Below are 19,553 nucleotides of genomic sequence, written 5' to 3'. Positions count from 1 at the left end.
TGTTATCCAATAGGCACATTTGGGGGCGGGGACTCCGCGCAACCCCGCCCCTGCCCTATCTCCTCGCCTCCCGAAGCCCTGGCCAAGGCGGGGATTTGGACCAATGTTAGGGGCGGAGCTTGCGGAGCAAGATGGCGGCCACCAGGCCCTTGTCCCTAACGGCCACGGCGTTCAGGGCGGTCATTCCCTGGCGCCAGGGCAGGTACCAAGAGTGGACAGTCACTTAGGAAGGGTGTTGGGTTCTGCGCCTCCAGGATAGATGTGAGACTAAAGCTCCCGGGGGCAGCTTTAGTTTGGCAGTTCAGATAAAGGCGTCACCAGGTTTGGGTGCGAGGCGGCCGTAGAGGGCATCAGGTGCCACTTCGGTCCCCGGACTTATCCTCCTCCTCATCGCAGGCTCCTCGCGCCCTCTCCCGGGCTCTTGACCCGGTGGGAAGCGACGTCCTCCATTCCAGAGGCTGGCGAGGGACAGATCCGCCTCACAGACAGCTGCGTCCAGGTAGGAGGCTGGGCGCGGGGCGGCGGTGCCCAGGAGCGCTCTAGAAGAGCTCCCTTTCATCCACCCCTTTATCACCGCTTGCATGGCCTTCTAGATCCTCTTTCCTCCATTTCAGAGGCTTCTGGAAATCACCGAAGGGTCAGAATTCCTCAGGCTGCAAGTGGAGGGAGGTGGATGCTCCGGATTCCAGTACAAATTTTCACTGGATACAGTTATTAACCCCGACGACAGGCAAGGAGGACGGATGGGTCGCTAGAGGCTATCAGAGGAATACAAGTGACCCCAGTTTAAGACACACCTTTATTCTAAACTTAAAAGTGTTTAAATATGCTCAACGCCACCACTCTCCCCATACTGTGAAAATCAGCAAAGATTTGTCCTATTATTTCAAAATAAGGAAGGACATTGGCTTACTTAGGGTCATTTGAGAGAGGCTGAAGTAGATTCAGGCCAAGTCCCTAAATGTTTCTCCTGTTCATTGCATTGAACTTTTTCGCTTCAGATAAAGTCAGCACCCGGTAGAAGCCCTAAGCAGTATTCCGTGGGTTGGAGAACAGAACGTGCACCTATGGCCCCAGGGTGTTGGGTTCTTGGCATTGGTTATATTCGTCATTAATTGCTTTCCTCTTGTCTTTTCAGGGTATTTGAACAGGGTGGGGCAAGAGTGGTGGTTGACAGTGATAGCTTGGCCTTCGTGAAAGGGGCTCAGGTGGACTTCAGCCAAGAACTGATCCGAAGCTCATTCCAAGTGCTGAATAATCCTCAGGCCCAGCAAGGCTGCTCCTGTGGGTCATCCTTCTCTATCAAAATCTGACACAGTGACAGGTGACCTTGGGATTGCCATCAGATTGTACCAGTGTGGACAAACTTGGGAATAGTAGAGCTCTAGAAGTTTCTTTCTTATCATGTCCCACTGTCATTTTATCTAGTTTAACCCGGGAGCGTTTTATTTTACCACTATTAATTATGGAACATGAAGCTTTTACTCTTGGCCGCAATACTCTCCCCTCCCCCAGCACAATGTTAAGGCCACGTCCAAGTGTTGTTACCTCAACTTTAAGCACTGATTGGAACCCAGTATAATCTGGAGCACCTCCAAGACTCCAGAATTTAGAGTTAACGTCTCTACCTTCAGACTTGTTTGTATATATGTGTATAGCTGTATATAAAACATCTTCTTAAACTATTCCTTATGTTTCAGTCAGAGTCACTGTTTGGGCAGCTTGAACACCAGTAACCAGAATCAATTAGAAAGGCAAATGAAATATTTCCTTCCTTCCTTCCTTCCTTCCTTCCTCCCTTCTTCTCTTCCTCCCTTCTTCCTTCCTTCTTTCAACAGTATTATAGGTAACTCTGGTTCTGAACTCTCAGTTTTCCTGTCTCAGCCATGTTACTACTGGGACTGGTTCATTCCTTTTTCTTTTCTTTCTTCCTTCCTTTTTTAAGTTTTTTTTTTTTTGAAATTTTTTTTTGGTATGTATGTGGTCACACCCTCTCCCCCCATTGGACCCAGGGCACTTACCTGCCTGGCAAACCCTCTAGCACAGTGTTCTCCTATCAGTCCCATTGGGTGTCACACATCAGATATCCTGATCATCAAATATTTACGTTAGGATTCATAATAGTAGCAAAATTACAGTTTTGAAGTAGCAAAGAAAATAATTGTATGGTTGGTGTGCCACCACAGCCTGAGGAGCTGTGTTGAAGAATCGCAGCCTCAGAAAAGGTGAGAAGCCCTGCTCCAGCACTTGAATTATGAGCCTAGACTGCTTTATTTTTTATCTGAAGCTAGGTCTCTCAGAATTTCCCCGGCTGGCCGTGAATTCCCTCTAGTTCTGGCAGGCCATGGACTTTCAGTGCCTGGTCTTAGTGTCCCAATTAGCTGGGGTGTCAGGCCTGTGCCAGCCCAGCTGTATGGCAGTCTTTGAATGTGTTAGGGATTTCTCGTGTCCTATGTTTCCTTTCTCCACTTATATATTATAGGGAAAATACATTCCGTTGTCACACTCATGAGTCTGCTAGGTTTTCGAAAACCAAGAGAGTCCTCCCAGCCCACTGAAAAACAATTTGGCCAGACCTCTGTTGATGTCTGAGTTACCTGAAAAATAGCCTTTCTATTCCATGCCCATAGAGGTGCTTCAAGATTCTGTGACCGTTTAGTAACTGAATTCATGTAGAATATTTTGCTTCACCTACTTATTCTATATAATATCTTCGGTTTTATGATTAGGGGAAGTAGTTCCTTCATTATTTGTAGATAATAGAAAGGACTTTTTCAAGAGTGCATTCAATATAAGATGAACAGTAAAATTTGGATTTCAGATGTATAAGTAATTTTGTGTTATTTAATCCTTAATATGTATCATACTTAAAGGTTAGGACGTATATTTGCTAAACCTTCTATTGCAAGCCATTGATCATTAGAGTGAAAGCTGTTTTTGTTTTTGTTTTCTGAATCAGGGTTTGTCTATATAGTCCTGGCCGTCCTTGAACTCACTGTGTAGACCAGGCTGGCCTTGAATTCACAGGGATCCCACTGCCTCTGCCTCCCAAGTGCTGGGATTAAAGGTGTGTGCCGCCACCTCCAGCCAAAAGAAAAGTTTTCTTTTATAGAACATCAAAAAGTGGGCTGGAGAGATGGCTCAGCAGTTAAGAGCACTTGCTGCTCTTCCAGAGGATCTGGGTTTGAGTCCCAGAGCCCACATGGCAGCTCACAACTATCTGTAGCTGCAGTCCTAGGGGATGGGTTTGATACTTTCTTCTGGTCTCTGGCACAGGCACACACTTGGCACATACATGCAGACAAACATCCATATACACAAAATAGAAATAAAACTTTAAAACCCAAAAATGCCACTAGAAAAGGGACATGTCACCTTCCTCACACGGGGCTCAAGAGCGCGTGTTTTCACAACCATGCTTCTTTACGAGTCAGCATTAGCGTAGCAGTAACTATGGAAATCATCAAGAGGAGTTCCAGTTATATTATGCTGTGCTCCTGGGCGCCCTGGGTTATTTTAAGTCTTCCATTTTAATCTCGGGGCGCTAAGAACATCTTTGCTTTAATTGGTTTTCTGTTTCCGTTTTCATCTTCATAATTGGCACAGTCCATCTTGGCAAGCTTCCAGTTATTCCCAGCAAAGTCTCTTATTTTCTAGACATTTCTTCATCTGTTTCTTCATTTTCAAGTTCCACTGTGGCATCTTGATAATCTTCTGCTTCGTTTGTAAGACGTTAACTTCTTAGTCTCAGGATTAAGTCCCTAAACGCGTTTGTCCATAGAAAGGAGTCCTGCTCTATAATAGCGTGCTCGCTTCCAGTTCTGGAAACCCGAGCACCAGTGCTCTTCCCCAGTAATGTTTCTTGTTCCCTGGGTTCAAGCCCAGTGCCCTCTGCATGAACTTCATGCACTGTAGACTTTTGGATAACTCAGTCCTGTACTCAGATGCCATGAGCCCCACTCCACCTAAGAAAAGCTTTATAAAACACAAATTCTAATACTTTTTGAGGTACTTAGGTGTGACATTTAAGTGGACTACAGAACTTGAAACAACTGTCTTGGATGCTGTGGAGCCCAGAACTGTTTAGATGGGTATTAGAAAAAGATTCCACACCACATCACAACAGATAACTATTAATACTGTGGGAAACCATAGACATCTGGACTCTGAAAGAGTTACTGGTCAAATGTATCTTTTCTCCATATCCTAAGAGTTTGTTGTAGAGAAGAGAGGACCTAAATTTTGCTCTTGGCACTGTGTGAGGAGACTCATAACCTCCTTTACCTCCACCTTCAGGGGACCAGACACCTTTCTGGACTCCAAGGTCACACTGTACTCATGTGACTATATCCCCCCCCCCAATTAAAAGCAATTTAGCCGTGCGGGTATGGTGGCACACATCTTTAATACAAACACTCAGGAGGCAGTGGATCTCTACTAGTTCAAGGCCAGCCTGGTCTACACAGCAAATTCCAGACCAGCCAAGGCTATATAGTAAGGCTGTTGCAAACCAACCAAAAAAGCTTATTACAGCGAAACATTTATATATGTACTAGATAGGAATTAACATCATCTAGTAAGACAGTTTGCCAAAGAAAATGGAAATCAAGTTTGGAATCAGAAACTGACATTTTCAGTGTGGGAAAATCTTGGAAGTAGTAAGCAGATCAGAGGCATAGAGGGCAGAAGGGAATTCTGGGAAGTGAACAGATTCCTTACCTGCTTAGGAGCAGCTCACTGTGTGGAAGCACTTGTGTGTATGAGTTACTAAGACTGAAAGTCAGTGACAATAGCTGGGCCTAAGATTTTCAGTTCAGACTGCTAACAGCCTTTTTCATTATTAGAAGAGATTTTACTACATTTTAAAGATTACAACCTATTATTGTTGCCAGGTGTTGATGGTGTACACCTTTAGTCCCAGCACTCAGAAGACAGAGGCAAGGGAGTCTCTGTGAGTTTGAGGCCAGCCTGGTCTACAGAGTGAGTTCCAGGATGTCGAGGACAGGCCTTGACAAAATTACTTCTTACCAGGGTAGGGGCGTGGGAATTTAGAAACATAAGTAAAGAATATGAAGACAAAAAAAAAAAAAAAAAAAAAAAAGGACAAAAGCCATAGAAAGTATCGGGAGGGCATTCCAGGGACTGAAATCACCTACGTTTATTTTTCCACAGTTTTTATACCCAATGTAAACGGGGGGTAACAGAAGATTTTATCAACATGATACAAAGGACAACTCAAATAGTCAATTGCACTAACTCTCTGAGACATCAAGTCATTAGCATTCTGTTGTCTAGGTAGCAAAGCTACTCTAGATCACATATCCTGAAGGCTGCCCCTCTCCAGGTGACCTCATAGTTAAAAAAGAAGGAGCAGAAGTACATTTGCCTATTCTTACCACCTGTCAGGATGGCATGGATCTACCTAAAGGAGCTATTTTAATGTTAAAAAAACCAAGCAATCACATCCTGAGTTGGGATGTGCAACTATGCTTGTCTATCATTTGAGCAACCTCCAAACTCTCTGACCATCAGACAAGGTGGAAATGGGCCCACATTTTTTGGGCCTCCACACCAGGACAGACAGGGCTACACAGAAAAACCCTGTTCCAAAAAACCAAATAAATAATTTTTTAAAACTATGTGTATGGGTTTTTGTATATGTTCCACATGTGTGTAGTGCCAGTGAACCAGAAGAGGATATCATGCCCTGAGACTGAAGTTAAAAACAGTTGTGTGCCACCATGGGGTCACTGGGAATCAAATCCCCATCCTATGGAAGAGCAACGAACAGTGCTCTTAACCACTGACCATCTCTCCAGCCCCCAGCATCTCTCCAGCCCTCAGCATCTCTCAGCTCCCGAGCATCTCTCCAGCCCCCAGCATCTCTCCAGCCCCCACCCAGCATCTCTCAGCTCCCGAGCATCTCTCCAGCCCCCAGCATCTCTCCAGCCCTCAGCATCTCTCAGCTCCCGAGCATCTCTCCAGCCCCCAGCATCTCTCCAGCCCCCACCCAGCATCTCTCAGCTCCCGAGCATCTCTCCAGCCCCCAGCATCTCTCCAGTCCCTGACCATCTCTCCAGTCCCTGACCATCTCTCCAGTCCACAGCTTCTCTCCAGCCCACAGCTTCTCTTCAGCCCCTGAGCTTCTCTCCAGCCCCTAAGAGCCTACTCTTCAAGAATGTTTTTATAGGTTATTGATATAGTAGTTTTAAAATTTCCAAGCACAAGCAGAATAGCTCTTGTTGCTAAATATTCTCCACTAAATTGCAGTGGCCAAGCAGGCAGAAACAAGGTCCCCTAGAATGTCAGAGCCTATGTCACTTGGCTTCTGGTAATGGAAGAATTGAATTCTGTATTTAGAAAAAGGCAGGTTGGGGAAGTGCAAAAGTAGTCATTCTTCTTATTTATGGAAGAATGTCTTTCAGAGGACTTAATCCTGGCGGTGGGGACACTTCTTGAGGCAGCTAAAGTGTCAGAAGTCTCAGAAGAGTGACTCCCACCCATGGCATGATAGGAACAAGGGACACTGGGCTATTTGCCTGCACTAACAAACAGCAATAGCGTTCTCTACAAGCCCTTTCTGACCAAATGCCCTCTTCCTGACAAGCCATAAAGGCTGGCAGACAAACATTATTGCAAGTTTTACTCACTGCTAATACATATCAACAGAAAGATTTTTCATTCCCCTTCCGCCCCGGGGCCCATTTTTTTTTCTCTTTCATTTCTTGAGCCAGGGTCCTGCTTGGTCACCCAGGCTGGCCTTGAACTCATTCTATAGTTCTAGCAAGCCTTGATTTTGCACTCCTTTTAAGAGTAGGTGGGATTACAGCTGTGTGCCACCAAGCCCAATTTACCAGAACTTTTATAAAAAGACTTTTATTATTTGAGTGTATGAATGTGTATCTGTGTCAATGTATGTCATGTATATAAGGGTACCTGTAGAGGCCAGCATAGTATGTTGGATCTCTTGGAGCTGGGGTTATAGGCATTTGTAGAACTAACCAACATGGGTGCTGGGAACCAGACTTCAGTTCTCTGGAAGAGCAGGAACGCATCTTAACTACTGAACCATCATTCCAGTCCCACTAGAGCCCTCATTAATCCTTTTCGCCTTTTTGAGGCAAGAATTTTAATGTGTGGCCCAGGCTGATCTTGTTACACCCTGTCAGTTCACATTGGCCTCAAATTCTTGCTCCTCCTACCACAGCCTCTTGGGTGCTGAGAATTACAGGCATGTGTTCCCATATCCTGTATGTAAGAGCTAGCCAATAAGAGGCTGGAACTAATGGGCCAAGCAGTGTTTAAAAGAATACAGTTTCCATGTAAACTGTATGTATTCACCTATCTGTGTGATGGGACCGCTGATTTTAAGAGATTAGGAGGAAGAGATGAACAAGGACTGCCCATTCTTGAGAGTTTGCTTGGGGATGATTGCTGTGTGGTGTCATCTTCCACTTGCTATTTGGATCCCTTGTACAGAATTCTCTGCCTTTGTGTATGACAAGAGGAAAAGGTTTGATGACCACAGCTGACTGCCAACAGCCGAGCCTTGGAAGTCAATGACTTGAAGATGTGACCATGTGCTGCACTACGCATGATTGACCAGAAGACCCTTGCAGGGATGTGATGCAGGAGAGCTTTGCACATGTGGCTTTTCTGGGGTGTATGTCAAGGAAACACGCCCAACTAGCTGAAAGGATTGTATGCGAGGAAAGCAAGCATCCCTGTAAGCCGGCTGTGCTGGGAAGACAAGAAGGTGTATTTCTTACCTAAGTATCTGTTTGCAAGGGACCAAGATTAGAGAGTCATGTTAGGTGATGTCAAGTACAGTTTTCTTTGGTAATCATATGTATTTCCATATATGAGCTTTGTAGTTCATTAAAGTTGCTTTTTGATGGGGGATGGGGAGAAAGGGTGAAAAAGGTGTTTGGGTAATGTTTACTATAACTCTGGAACTGAGTTCTGTTCTTTGGTCTTTTGTTGCAGCGCCTCAGAGGAGGGCTGACACTTAGCAGGCACAACCAGAGAGAAGGAGTAGGCTAGGCCTCCCTGTGTCTCCTCCGAGCTGATGTTACAGATCTGGCCTTCAGGAGGGCCTAATATCGCCCAGTGAGTCACACAGTTCATGTGTTTGCTAAAAGGCAGAGATTTCCTTTGCTTTTTTTTCCCCCTCTAGGATTGCAGTCTGCAGTTGCTCTCTTGGAGTTCTTCCCCTGATGTCAGGGTCCAGCCTCAATGGCTCAATGAGTTTGCACGTTCCAGGGAAGGACTTGCAACAACAATACCTTAGACAGAGCATCCTATAGGCAGTCACTCCCTGGGTCAAACCTTCTGTCATATCCTTGAATGAGCAGGAATAGGCTTGAATTCTCTGACCTTTGGTCAGGGTGGAATGGATCCACTTCTGTGGGCTCTCACACCCTATAAAAGCCCTATAGAGCTGTTTGATGGAAATTTACTAAAGAGATTTCAAAATGATTACTTTAATTAAAATATAGATAAATATATAAAAGGAGAGGGCATTGAAGCAATGGTTAGCCAGCAGCCGTATTTAAAAATATTTTATTTTTTCTTGAGTAGGTAATACATCTATAAATTTAAAGGGGGCAATACAGTAAAAAACAAAACTCAGTATTTTATTTATTCCTCTGTCACTCTCCCCATACACCATATTGTTTTCAGGAGTTTAATCTCATAAATATAACATTTAATAACACATGTACAGGAGTACTCGCTACAGCATTGTGAGCAAAGATAGGCAATGGAATTGGACTGGTTGAGAAAGTTCTGGTTTATTTGTTCCACAGAATAGTATACAGCTTTAAAATAGAATGAGACCATTGTTTATTATTTCGTCTCGTTTTGTAGTTCAGGCGGCTCTAGCTCTAACGGTCCTCTTGCCTCAGCCTTCTGAATGTAGGTTTGATGAGTGAGTGCCCCAACACTAGGCCACATGAGATAATTCTTTAGGAGCAAGTATAGAAGAACAAGAATGTAGCTGGATGTGATGGGCCATACCTGGAGTTCCAGCACAAAGGAGGAAGAGGGTTGTTGGTTCTAGGCTAGCCCGGCCTACTTGGTAAAAGAGAGAGAGAGAGAGAGAGAGAGAGAGAGAGAGAGAGAGGGGGGGGGGGGCACTGTGCAGAGCAGAACAGCATGCACATTATTCCTGTTTTAATAAAAGACACTATGTGTATGTGCGTGCAGAATGACTGAAGGCTGAACAGGGACACAGGGGTGGGGGCTCTGAGGGCAAGTGCACAGTGCCAGCAGGGCATGCTTGGGCAAAGGATGGGTGTAAGGTGGAGTAGTGAGGATGAGGTTACAAGAGGCCCACTCCCCTCTTTACACAGACAGCAGCTCACCTTCCACCCTGTCTACAGCCTGCTCCCCCATCTGGTCAGGACATCTCTCTTGACAGGGTGTTTAGCCCGCCATCTGTTTATGAGCACACGGTAGCAGTCGTTTCTAATCTTCTGCTATTACAACAGTGCGTGATGGCATCTTTGGTGAGAGTAGATCTGAAGGTGACAGTCCTGGGAGTGGGATTTCTGGGTCAGAGAGCTAGCTTTGTGCCTGCGAAAGCCAGCCATAGCGTGTTCTTCAGGTGCCACGCAGCATCCGCCTCCTCCGGTTGCCGCGAGTGTGCCTGCTTCACCAGAGCCTTGCCACCTTAGTCCATCTCTAAAAAGTGTCCTCGCTATTCTTCCCCCTCTCCTGATGCAGGATCTTAGGTACCCCAGGTGAACACTCTTATCAACCGAGCTAAATCCCCAACTAAATAGCATTTCTGTTAGGAACAAAAGAATATTTTCATTGAGTTTTGTCTGCTGAGGACACTTCAACTGGGATAATGGCCTAAAGAAAATTATTTAAGCTTCCTGTGTCTCAGTTTTCTTGCCTGTAAATAGGAATAAGGTAGTAAATGAGGTTGTTGTATGATTAGATGAACTTTATGCGTAACCCTCATTACAACACTCAGATACAGCAGGCATTCAGTTTGAAGTTACATGGCGGCTGACGACCAGAGCAGCAGGCAGGACAGGGCGGATTTAAAAAGTAGCAATCTTCTCCAAGGCTTCTGTCACATGCATCCTTGTTACATCACTGCCAATCTGGGAAATGCAGCAAGTCTGCCTTGTCTTAGGACAGTATTGAGCCTCCCACACTGGAGCCCAGTCCCCGGGGGCTGGGGGAACTGGACATGGAGCACCTGCAGGCTCATTTCTAATCTAATCTTCAGACCTAACCAACATAGTAAAGTTGGTATAACAGGAAATAAACACAGGCACAGGAAAGTCCAGATGAGCATTCCTTTATTCCACCATGCTCCTGAACTCCCAGCTAGCCTGTATGGAGGTGAATCTCTCAGAGGGGTTCCAGACATTCATTTTTTCCTGAAGGGAACAAAGGCAAGGCTTTCTGAGTAGAGGGGATAAGCAACATTGAAAACCTGGCTTCCTTAGTCAAGACCAACTAAAAGAGAGACCTTGTGTTGTTAGTCCATCAATCACAAAAGCCCAGAAGAGATGTGGTTTCTGACGGGAGCATGTATCTAACAAAGGTCTTTGGAGATGGGCACTGTATCTTGTGGCAGCCCTCACTGCTGGTGCATAGCGGCTCTAAGGTGGCTCCGAGTACTTATTTCCCCAAAGCTACTCGGTGTTTATAGATTTGTACAATCCTAGCTCCTCCTTCCATTGCAGCTCCCCATGTTTTAAGCCCTCTTGCTGCTTTCTCAGCTCATTCCTCTTCGTTTGTGTTTCTTGCACTCAGCAAGTTAGAATTAGTCTCCATCCTTGAGACGAGGGAAACAGGTCCCTTTCTGGGGCCACAGACTGTTACAGGGTGGAGATGTGGCAAAAAGAGGCCACACCAGCTTGACTGGGTGGTTGTAGTTCAGAGAGGTGGCATTGGAGCTGTCCCCCAAACTTTTCCAAACCCTGTCTTGCTCCACAGATTGTGAAGGGCCCTCCCAGGGCAGATGTAGCCACTGTCCCAGTTATGGAACCGTCAGGATGATGTGTGGATCACAGCTGGAAAGAGGTGCCTGCAGCTTTTGCACAGCCTAGGGGAGTGGGTGAGGACTCTTCTGATGCGCGTCCTCCAGCGAGGCCCCCAAGGACAGGTGGTAGGCTGTGTCTCCTGGCCAGTGGCTGAAGCATTAAAATACTTGTGGTGTCTGAGCCAAGCAATGGCATAGAGGCAGTGGCGGAAGCTCACAACCAGAACTAAGCTGGAAGAGAGTTTGAAAAAAAGCAGGCAAGGCTGGCAGAACTTGGCTACAGAGCCCTGGCCTGACGACATCACCTTGTCTTCCCAGCCGCGATGTTTTCCCAGCTAGGGAAGCCATCTTAAGCTCCCAGCCTACGACTGAAGCCATTTCCAGATAGCTGCCCCAGCCATCCCTCACTTCTCCTCCTTGGCCGCACAGTGTGGGGGGCCTGGCTCTGCCACATAACCTGGGGAGCAGTGGCAGCGATAGGAACCCTCTGTGTTCTCACAGTGGCCATGTGCACAGAGTGCTGCAGGTCCGTTCAAGTCTTCACACTCATTCACGTCTATGGAAGCAACAAAGAAAGCTGTAGGGGGCTCTCTGGCCGTCTAGCCACCAGCCCCTACTCCCTACCCTGGATATGACGCCCAAACCAGACAACTCAGGGACAAAACCTAAGAAGCAGCCATCTCTTAGCATACCCAGGACCATGACTTCTTTCCCTGCTTCTCCTCTGTTGGAGACCATCCATCCAATGATTTTCCCAGGAAGCGTTAAACCCTCCTTGGTGTTTTTGCAATCACTACCTTGACACATGCCCACTAGGGGGCAGCAGCGTATTTCCAAGCTTTCCTAAGCTCCGTCCTCCGGTAGCGGTCATTCTCAGAGCTCCAAACTTACCCACACAGGCCATGTGGGCTGCATCCAGCTGGAAGCCTTCAAAGCAGTCACAAGTGTAGCCCTCCTGCACGCGCACACAGCGGCCATTCTCACAGCCATTCAGGATGCCACATTCCTCAGCCTGAAGTCCTTCGAAGGAGGCCAGTGGTTCTGAGAGAGGGTCAGAAAGAATAATGCTGAGGCCTGTGCTTAGACCCCAGTCTCTCCCTAGGACCTACACCCTCTAGAACAAAGGTTTTCACTGTTGAGTGCCAAGGGTGGGGTTGTATTGGTGTCTCTCTCTCTCTCTCTCTCTCTCTCTCAGATTTGCTTATTATATTCTGCCTGCACATATGCCTGCACACCAGAAGAGGGCACGAGATCTCATTACAGATGGTTGTGAGCCACCATATGGTTGCTGGGAATTGAACTCAGAACCTCTGGAAGAGCAGCCAGTGTTCTTAACCTCTGAGTCATCTCCCCACCCACCCCCCCATTTTAAAAGTTAGTCTTTTCTTTCTTTTTAAAGATTTAAAGATTTACTTATTTATTTTATGTATACAAGTGTTCTATCTGTATGTACAACTTTATGCCAGAAGAGGATATTGGATCCCACTATAGATGGTTGTGAGCTACCATGTGGTTGCTGAGAATTGAACTCAGGACCTCTGGAAGAGCTGCCAGTGATCTTAATCACTGAGTCATTTCTCTAGCCCTCATGTTGATAGATCTTAAGAGTCCTAAAGAAAGACACGGAAACCGAAAGCTATACTGTCCTGAAGGTTTAGAGCGATAGCCACTTGTGGCAGTGTTGGACCCAAGCCTTTTAATGTGAAGTCTTGACTGACCATGACCAGTGTCCTTCCCTTTCCCCATCTTTACCCGAACAGTAATATGACTGGCAGGCAGATGGAGAGGATGAAGGAATGGTAGTGCCCATCTTTTCTCCAGTTTTGCTACACGTACCGGGATGACTGGCCACATAGTGAGGCTGGAGTTCAGAGGGCTGCAAAGGAGGCTCCAGGACCGGCGTGTTGTCTCCTAGCTCATTGGCTATGTTGGAGAAGGGAGGCTCGGGAACAGTGTCCTCTGGGCCCAGGTAGTTGTAGAAAGGGGTTCCATCTGGGCCATAGAGATTGTAGGGCAGATCGTCTGGGCCAGGGCCATATTCATAGCCTGGCCGGAAGTGGATCCCTGCTTCCCGCTCTGCCTCAATCCGAGCCACATTGCACAGCTGAGCATAGACTTCTGTTGGGGAGGAAGGGAAAAGGGAGCCGGACTTTAGCTAAAACTTAGCGAACTGGTTCATTGGGCTCTTGCCCAAGACGAGAACATGTGGGGATTCCTGGCCACGCTTGCGCCTCTCTCTGTCCTGAACAACTGGGATGAAGGATGAAGCCACTGCTCAAATTGCTCTCCTCCTCCTTCCAAGGTGACAGCACCCCTTCCCAGAGCCACACCAAGACCCGCAGGCACCTTCTTACCAGAACTCCTGGGGGGGCACAGGGCACACTGCTGGCTCCAGGCCTCGCCATCCTGGCAGCAGCATTCTGTGTAGGTAGTACGGTGCCCACGCAAGGGTTGGCTGCACACGTCATTGGTGACTTTCTTCCAGCAGATGTCCATGTGGATGTCATGGTCAGGGAAGTCCTCTGGTGACACAGACCCCAGAAGCAAGTGAGTCCCAGATCAGGCCTGTGCCACCCGGTGCCCACGCCCCCATCCAGTCACCTGTGCTGCTGGTACTGTTGACACAGCGTTGGCCACTAAGGTCCAGGATGAGGGGAGGACTGCAGAAACAATGGAAGGAGCCTTCTGTGTTCATGCACTCCCCGTTCTCACAGACCACGTCCTGGCATTCGTTGTGATCTGTGGCATCAGAGAAAGGTGCAGTGGGTGAGTGACCTTTGACAGGTAATGCTCAGGGAAGGATTTGCCTCAGGAGGCCCATGAAGATGCCCATCCCAGAAGGGCTCTCTCTAGAGACAATATCTGACAGCGTAGAGCTCCCCTCACCTCAGACCTGCCTGCTGCAGTGGGCATCTTTCCCAGGAGGGGGGACTCCCGGCAAGAGTGGGACTTGGGGTTAGCAGGCCCTTGTGAGTCCTCACCCTGGCACTTCCTGCTGGAGGCATCGTAGTGGTAACCAGGGTTACACAGGCAAATGTAGCCAGGCACTGTGTTGAGGCATCGGCCATTCTGGCAGAGAGCAGACCCGAACAGGACACACTCGTCGGCATCTGACGGAGGGCAGGGTGAGGCAGAAGGGAAGACACGGCAGGAAGGGAAGCTTAGAGCCTACATCCAGCAAGTTGTTTGTGTTCTTCTTGACTTAGCTTCTCTAAAATACTGTTTAACCTCTTGTAATGAGGATTAAGAAATGCTAATATCCATAAAGCACTTTAAATAGTTCTTGGTATATAGCAAGCACTCCTGGAAAGCTGCTTTTTTGACTAGGGCGTTCAGTTGGTACAGTGTCTGCCTTGCATACATGAAGCCATTGGTTTTATTCCCAGCAACACACACACACACACACACACACACATGCACACACATATACACACATACACACACACACACACGCACACACATATACACACATACACACACACACACACGCACACACATATACACATACACACACACACACACACACACACACACACACACACACACATACTTTCTGTTTCCATTATCTCCTTCTCAGGACTAGTTTCTGAGAAACTAGTCCAAGGGGCCCAGTACCTGAAACTCTCCAATGAGAGTGAGCTCCCCAAAGTGTCTGTTTTGGTGGGGGGAACCTGTGTGGCAGTGCAGTACCCTCGCTCTGTCCCTCTGTCCAGGTATGGGAGAGGTGAGGTTAGACACCACAGTGCACCCTCTAGACTTGAGGGCACAGGGAAACTGAGCTTAGGGTCATGTGAACACTCCGGGAGAAGCTTAGTTAAAACTTTCCAGTTAAACATATCAGGAATAGAAGTGTCCTAGAGCCCAAAAGAAAGAAACTACCTGGAAGCCAGGGCTGGGTGTAGATTTCCTGGGACCTTACAGAGAACCAGGCCAGGGTTTACTGGGGGCAAGTGGAGTCTGGGGAGGAGGGTGTGGAGACTGATTACCTGTGTACATGGTGTGTCCAAATGTCCAGGTTCCTTCCACAGGGATGTAGCCTTGACCACTGGGGCAGAGCTCACTGAATTCAACTGTGTAGGAAGGCGTCCAAGCTCAGAGAGGGAATGGTATGTCTCGCCACCCCCACTCTTTTACGGTTCTAATTATATAATAGAGGCTGGCCTGGAACTTTGCTATGTAGCTCAGACTTGCCTCAGACTCATCATCTTTCTGCTCCAGCCTCCCGAGGGCCGGAGTTACAGGCATGTGTAACCCCTGGCTCCTTTCCCCTGTTAGGTGTCACCCTGCAAACGGACCCCAAGGGTCTTGGGAGCCCTTGAAGCCTTACCTGAGCCCTCAGATGGGCAAGGGTCACAGGCTTTTCCCCATCTGGCACCCTGAGTACAGCAGCACTCGGCCTTTGTGGAGTTCCAGCCCAGGATGCTAGAGCAGGAAGGACCACCATTACTCTCAGAGTAGCATTCCATGCGGATGAGGCCTGGAGTTGGGTCCCCTGTTGGGACCTCTGGGATTCTTTGAGCTGTGTGTGACAGAAGCCCCTTATTAGTGTCTGTTCATGACCCTCTGAGGTATCCCTGTTAACAAGTTGGTCTTTGAAATATAATGTCTTATAGAGCCTTATGGTGTACATGATCTCATATAGTACCCCAGCATCCCTAGGACTGGCTAGTGTTATCCCCTGCTTCAAAGACACGACACCTAAGAAGTTACATTATTATGGAGTGAGATGGGGCTCTGATGCCCAAACACCTGATGTTTCTAGTGTACTATTTGCCCACAACCCCCATGGGCAATATCCATCTCTGGCATGGCATACCTTCTGCTCCTCAGAGACCCCAAGCCCTTCTCCCCGACCCCCATTTTTCCTTACAAAGTTCCCCTTGATTTTTTCCCCAAGTCATTGAAGCCAGCCGAGTCCTGGTCCAACCTGAGGTAGAGTGGCAAAGGGGAGGGTCGGGTCCATCTGAGCTCAGTTTCAAGGTCTCCTTAATCCAAAAGACTCATCCAAGGATTGGGTGGATTCTGGGTCTCCACTAAACTCAACCTGAGGTCCTTGGGGGCTACTGTAAGTACCATAGCACCCCTAACTTCCCTAGGTCATCCTAGACCCTCAGGGAAATGTCTGGAAGTGAAGGGGCCTGAGTCTCCTGGGTCTCACCTCCAGCCACCCGAGGACGACAGCGTCCTTCTTGTGCGTCGTATTCCTCAAGGTCGCTCGTGCAAAGGCACAGGAAGGAGCCTTCCACGTTCTCACAGAGTGCAGCCCCACACACCGCCAGCATGAGTTCACACTCATTCACGTCTGCCAGGCACAAGGACAGCCTCGTGTACAGAGAAGAGGTAGCGAATGCACCCTGTCCCCAATTCCAGCAGGCTCTCATCCCACCGCCCCCCACCAGGAGAACCATGCTCGGAAGAAGCAAAGGTGGGTATGAATTAGCAGGGAGGGCATCGGTGGGCAGAGAGCAGGGGAAGGAAAGCGGGGCAGAGTTGCTGAAAGTGGCTTTGACCGTGAACAAAGAGAGTGCCCTCCTCTGGGCACCTCTTGAGCCCCCAAGTTCTCCAGGGAATTGAGTGGGGCAGGAGGTCTCTTCCTTCTTGTGCTTGCTCCTTATGTGGCCGGACTGGCCGTTCTCCTACCAGCCTAGCAGCAGAGCTAGCTGGAGGGGATTCTACCTCCCTTGAGCTTGCCTTGCCCACCCTTTGGGGTCCTGTCATGGAGCTGTGTAAACATGAGTGGTTGGAAGAGGGCCCTATCACTTCCTTTCAAGAAAGAAAGAAATTGGTAGACATAAGAAGGTCCAAGGGCCTTTCCTAACCCAGACCTTGGGTAGCCCGCAGGCTTCTCACCAACACATTCCCAGCCTGAAGGTGAGGTCTCAAAGCCCTGGTCACACAGGCAGCGGAAGGAACCGTCCGTGTTGTCACAGAAGCCATGGTTCCCACACACAGTGTCATTGGCACATTCGTCTATGTCTGTGGGGTGACAGAGACTAGGGTAGAGGGCTTGCACGCTTGCCTGTGTGCTGGGAATACTGACGTCTCTGGTCTGTTAACACTAAGATTTGCAAACAAAACAAAACAAACACCCCCCCCCCCCCGCCCCGCCCCGGGCCCAGCACAAGAAAGCTTTGGCTATACATTCTTCTTCAATTTTTAGGACAGCTTCGCTGTATGGAAAATACACAAACAACCGCTCAAAGGGTACCCGCGGGAGAAACTGCTTCTAGCTGGATGCTTGGAAAACCAGATGTCCTTAGCCTTCCTCCTTCCTTTACCCTCCCCACCCCCAGCCCTCACCCCACACCACCGCCCGGTTCTACTCACCGATGCAGTCTCCGGTTGGGGCCATGTAGAAGCCAGGCTGGCAGCCCAGGACACAGCGGTAGGAACCAGGGCTGTTTTCACACCTCCAGGCTCCACACACTGGCTCTTCCTCGTCCTCACACTCATCAATATCTGTCCCCAGAGCCATGAGAGGGGGGGCAGATGTGTGGCTAGGTCACCATTCTGGCCCCACCTTGCTGACCTGACAAGCTCAGAGCCCACAGCTTCTGAGGTCCGCTTCAGATCAGCTTGCTCAGCTCACCCCAGGAGATTAACTCAGGGGGAATTTCCCTGACCCAGCAGGGCTGAGCCTTTAGGAAGAGAACTAGACACCATTTGGGAAGCCTCCTCCCCTCTGATCCCCAACAGAGCACTCTGCCATTTTCACCACAATGGAGTTCAGGGAGTTTCCTTCAATATTTATCTCCCTTATTCAATTTCTTTTTTTTTAAATGTTCTTTTTTTTATATTTATTCATTTATTTATTTATTTATTTATTATGTATACAATATTCTGTCTGTGTGTGTCCACAGGCCAGAAGAGGGCACTAAATCTCATTACAGATGGTTATGAGCCACCATGTGGTTGCTGGGAATTGAACTCATGACCTTTGGAAGAGCAGGCAATGCTCTTAACCACTGAGCCATCTCTCCAGGCCCTCCCTTATTCAATTTCAAGATCATCTGTAACCATCTGTCTTACCAAAAGACATCGAACATAGCAGGTGTTTAATATCTGCTGAATGTTTTTGGCTTTTAAAACTACTTTGTGTCTTCTGCTGGCACAAAGATTCTGTCTTTGTTAAGCCAGTTCTTGCATCATCAGAAGCTCAATAAATGCATTATCCTTTGAATCCTGTAGAAAATGCTGTATTTCCTGGGAAGCTATGTTCCTTAGTTTAGGGAGCTAAGGACCACAGAGGGACAGAGGTGGGTAGAAGTGAGGCAGGGTCCCATCCAATCCTTAGAGTCCTTACCCACGCACTCTCCGCTGTCTGGGGAGGGCTGGAAGCCGGTCTCACACAGACAGCTGAAGGAGCCCTCTGTGTTGACACAACGCCCTCCCAGACATGGGTCTGTGGCTGCACACTCGTCAACATCTAGGAGAGAGACACCAGTCAGCAGATGCAAGCGTGGGTCTCTTTAGAGCTTGTTTGAGCCCCGAGCTGCTTCCTTTGGACCTCAAGAAGCCCATGGGAGATCCAAGGAGAAGCTCAGGCAGGAAGATCAAGGGACAGCCCAGGCCATGCTGTGGGGAGGCTTTAGTGCAGAAGAGTGACACTGAGACTCTGGAGAGCACGCACAGTGGCCACAGGCACCACAGAGAGGACCCTGCAGACTCGAGTCCTTCCTTACAAGCCGGGATCTTTCCCATCTCCCCAGCCTTCCCATTTTCTCTTCCTTTGGTAGGCCGTTAGCAAACGATTCACTTCAGCAATGGTGTTCAGATAAGACTCTAGACATAGCCTTTAACTCCTGTGCTGGTGGACCTTAGACACGACCACACTGATGTCTTACCCTGGCATCTGGTTCCCCCGTCAGTGCTGACAAAACCGGGTGCACAGAGGCAAAAGAAGGACCCCTGGCTGTTGAGGCACTCGCCGTGAGGAGCACAGTGCTCCTCCTCAGAACACTCATCCACGTCTGTAGAGGCAAGATGAGACAGGGGTGACTCCAGGGTGCCCTCACCTCTGCAGATCCTCACTGCCCCAGCTCCCGATGGGAAGACTTGGGGTGCTCACCTTCACACATGGTGCCATTGACCAGTTGGAAGCCCTGGCGACAGAGGCATTGGTAGGAACCTTCCGTGTTCTTGCACTGGCCTCTGAGGCAGCTGTTCTGGGGACCTTCACACTCATCCACATCTGTAGGGTCACACAGGGAGGAGGCAGCTGATGGTGGCACCTTCCAAGGACAGGTTCCAAGGGAAACATCGCTAGAGGCCCTATCACCTGCCTGAGGGGACAGAGCCTGCTATGTTTATCTCCCTTCTCCCAGGTACCTGGGAGAAGCTAATGAGAGAGCCATGGGGAGAAGGACAGCAGCAGATCTTCCCATTTGGCTCAGATCTGGCTGGGCTCCTTCATGCCCCGTAGTCCTGGCCTAGGGAAACCAAAGCCTCCCTCCTCTGTCTTGGCTGAGAAGCAATGGGCAAGAAACCAAGGAAACAGATGCAGGGAACTTGAGAAGGTAACAGAAACTCGCTTCTGCTTGTTGGTGAA

The 19,553-nt window shown here is 48.4% G+C and overlaps 2 protein-coding genes across 2 annotated transcripts in view; one reads left to right on the top strand and one right to left on the bottom strand.

Moving 5' to 3' along the window:
* Positions 1–62: 62 nt before the first annotated feature.
* Positions 63–1,687, top strand: Isca2 (iron-sulfur cluster assembly 2). Its single transcript, XM_041658416.1, has 4 exons — positions 63–202; positions 397–499; positions 615–730; positions 1,139–1,687. The coding sequence occupies exons 1-4, from the start codon at positions 132–134 to the stop codon at positions 1,311–1,313; spliced, it is 465 nt and encodes a 154-aa protein (XP_041514350.1). The 5' UTR covers positions 63–131; the 3' UTR covers positions 1,314–1,687.
* A 7,465-nt stretch (positions 1,688–9,152) lies between these two features.
* Ltbp2 (latent transforming growth factor beta binding protein 2) overlaps positions 9,153–19,553 on the bottom strand; it is a 78,660-nt gene continuing 68,259 nt past the window's right edge. The window contains exons 24-37 of the mRNA XM_041658643.1: positions 19,074–19,196; positions 18,850–18,975; positions 18,309–18,431; positions 17,333–17,464; positions 16,856–16,981; positions 16,164–16,307; positions 15,333–15,524; positions 14,992–15,075; positions 13,987–14,115; positions 13,607–13,744; positions 13,360–13,527; positions 12,842–13,123; positions 11,897–12,046; positions 9,153–11,561 (exon numbers count right to left, since the gene is read on the bottom strand). Of these exons, the coding sequence (XP_041514577.1) occupies positions 11,410–11,561; positions 11,897–12,046; positions 12,842–13,123; positions 13,360–13,527; positions 13,607–13,744; positions 13,987–14,115; positions 14,992–15,075; positions 15,333–15,524; positions 16,164–16,307; positions 16,856–16,981; positions 17,333–17,464; positions 18,309–18,431; positions 18,850–18,975; positions 19,074–19,196 (2,069 nt within the window). The 3' untranslated portion in view covers positions 9,153–11,409. The remainder of the gene's footprint in view (positions 11,562–11,896; positions 12,047–12,841; positions 13,124–13,359; positions 13,528–13,606; positions 13,745–13,986; positions 14,116–14,991; positions 15,076–15,332; positions 15,525–16,163; positions 16,308–16,855; positions 16,982–17,332; positions 17,465–18,308; positions 18,432–18,849; positions 18,976–19,073; positions 19,197–19,553) is intronic.

Source organism: Microtus oregoni, unplaced genomic scaffold, assembly GCF_018167655.1.
Source record: "Microtus oregoni isolate MIOR12 unplaced genomic scaffold, Mior012 000009F_ref0000495, whole genome shotgun sequence".
Taxonomy (NCBI): Eukaryota; Metazoa; Chordata; class Mammalia; order Rodentia; family Cricetidae; genus Microtus; species Microtus oregoni.
This window is presented reverse-complemented; position numbering and strand designations above follow the sequence as displayed.

Excerpts from the sequence above, each read along its gene's own strand:
- Isca2 (XM_041658416.1), top strand. The coding sequence starts at position 132 with ATGGCGGCCACCAGGCCCTTGTCCCTAACGGCCACGGCGTTCAGGGCG. Across the intron at positions 203-396 it reads ATTCCCTGGCGCCAGGGCAG|GCTCCTCGCGCCCTCTCCCG; the intron begins GTACCAAGAGTG and ends TCCTCATCGCAG. Across the intron at positions 500-614 it reads TCACAGACAGCTGCGTCCAG|AGGCTTCTGGAAATCACCGA; the intron begins GTAGGAGGCTGG and ends CCTCCATTTCAG.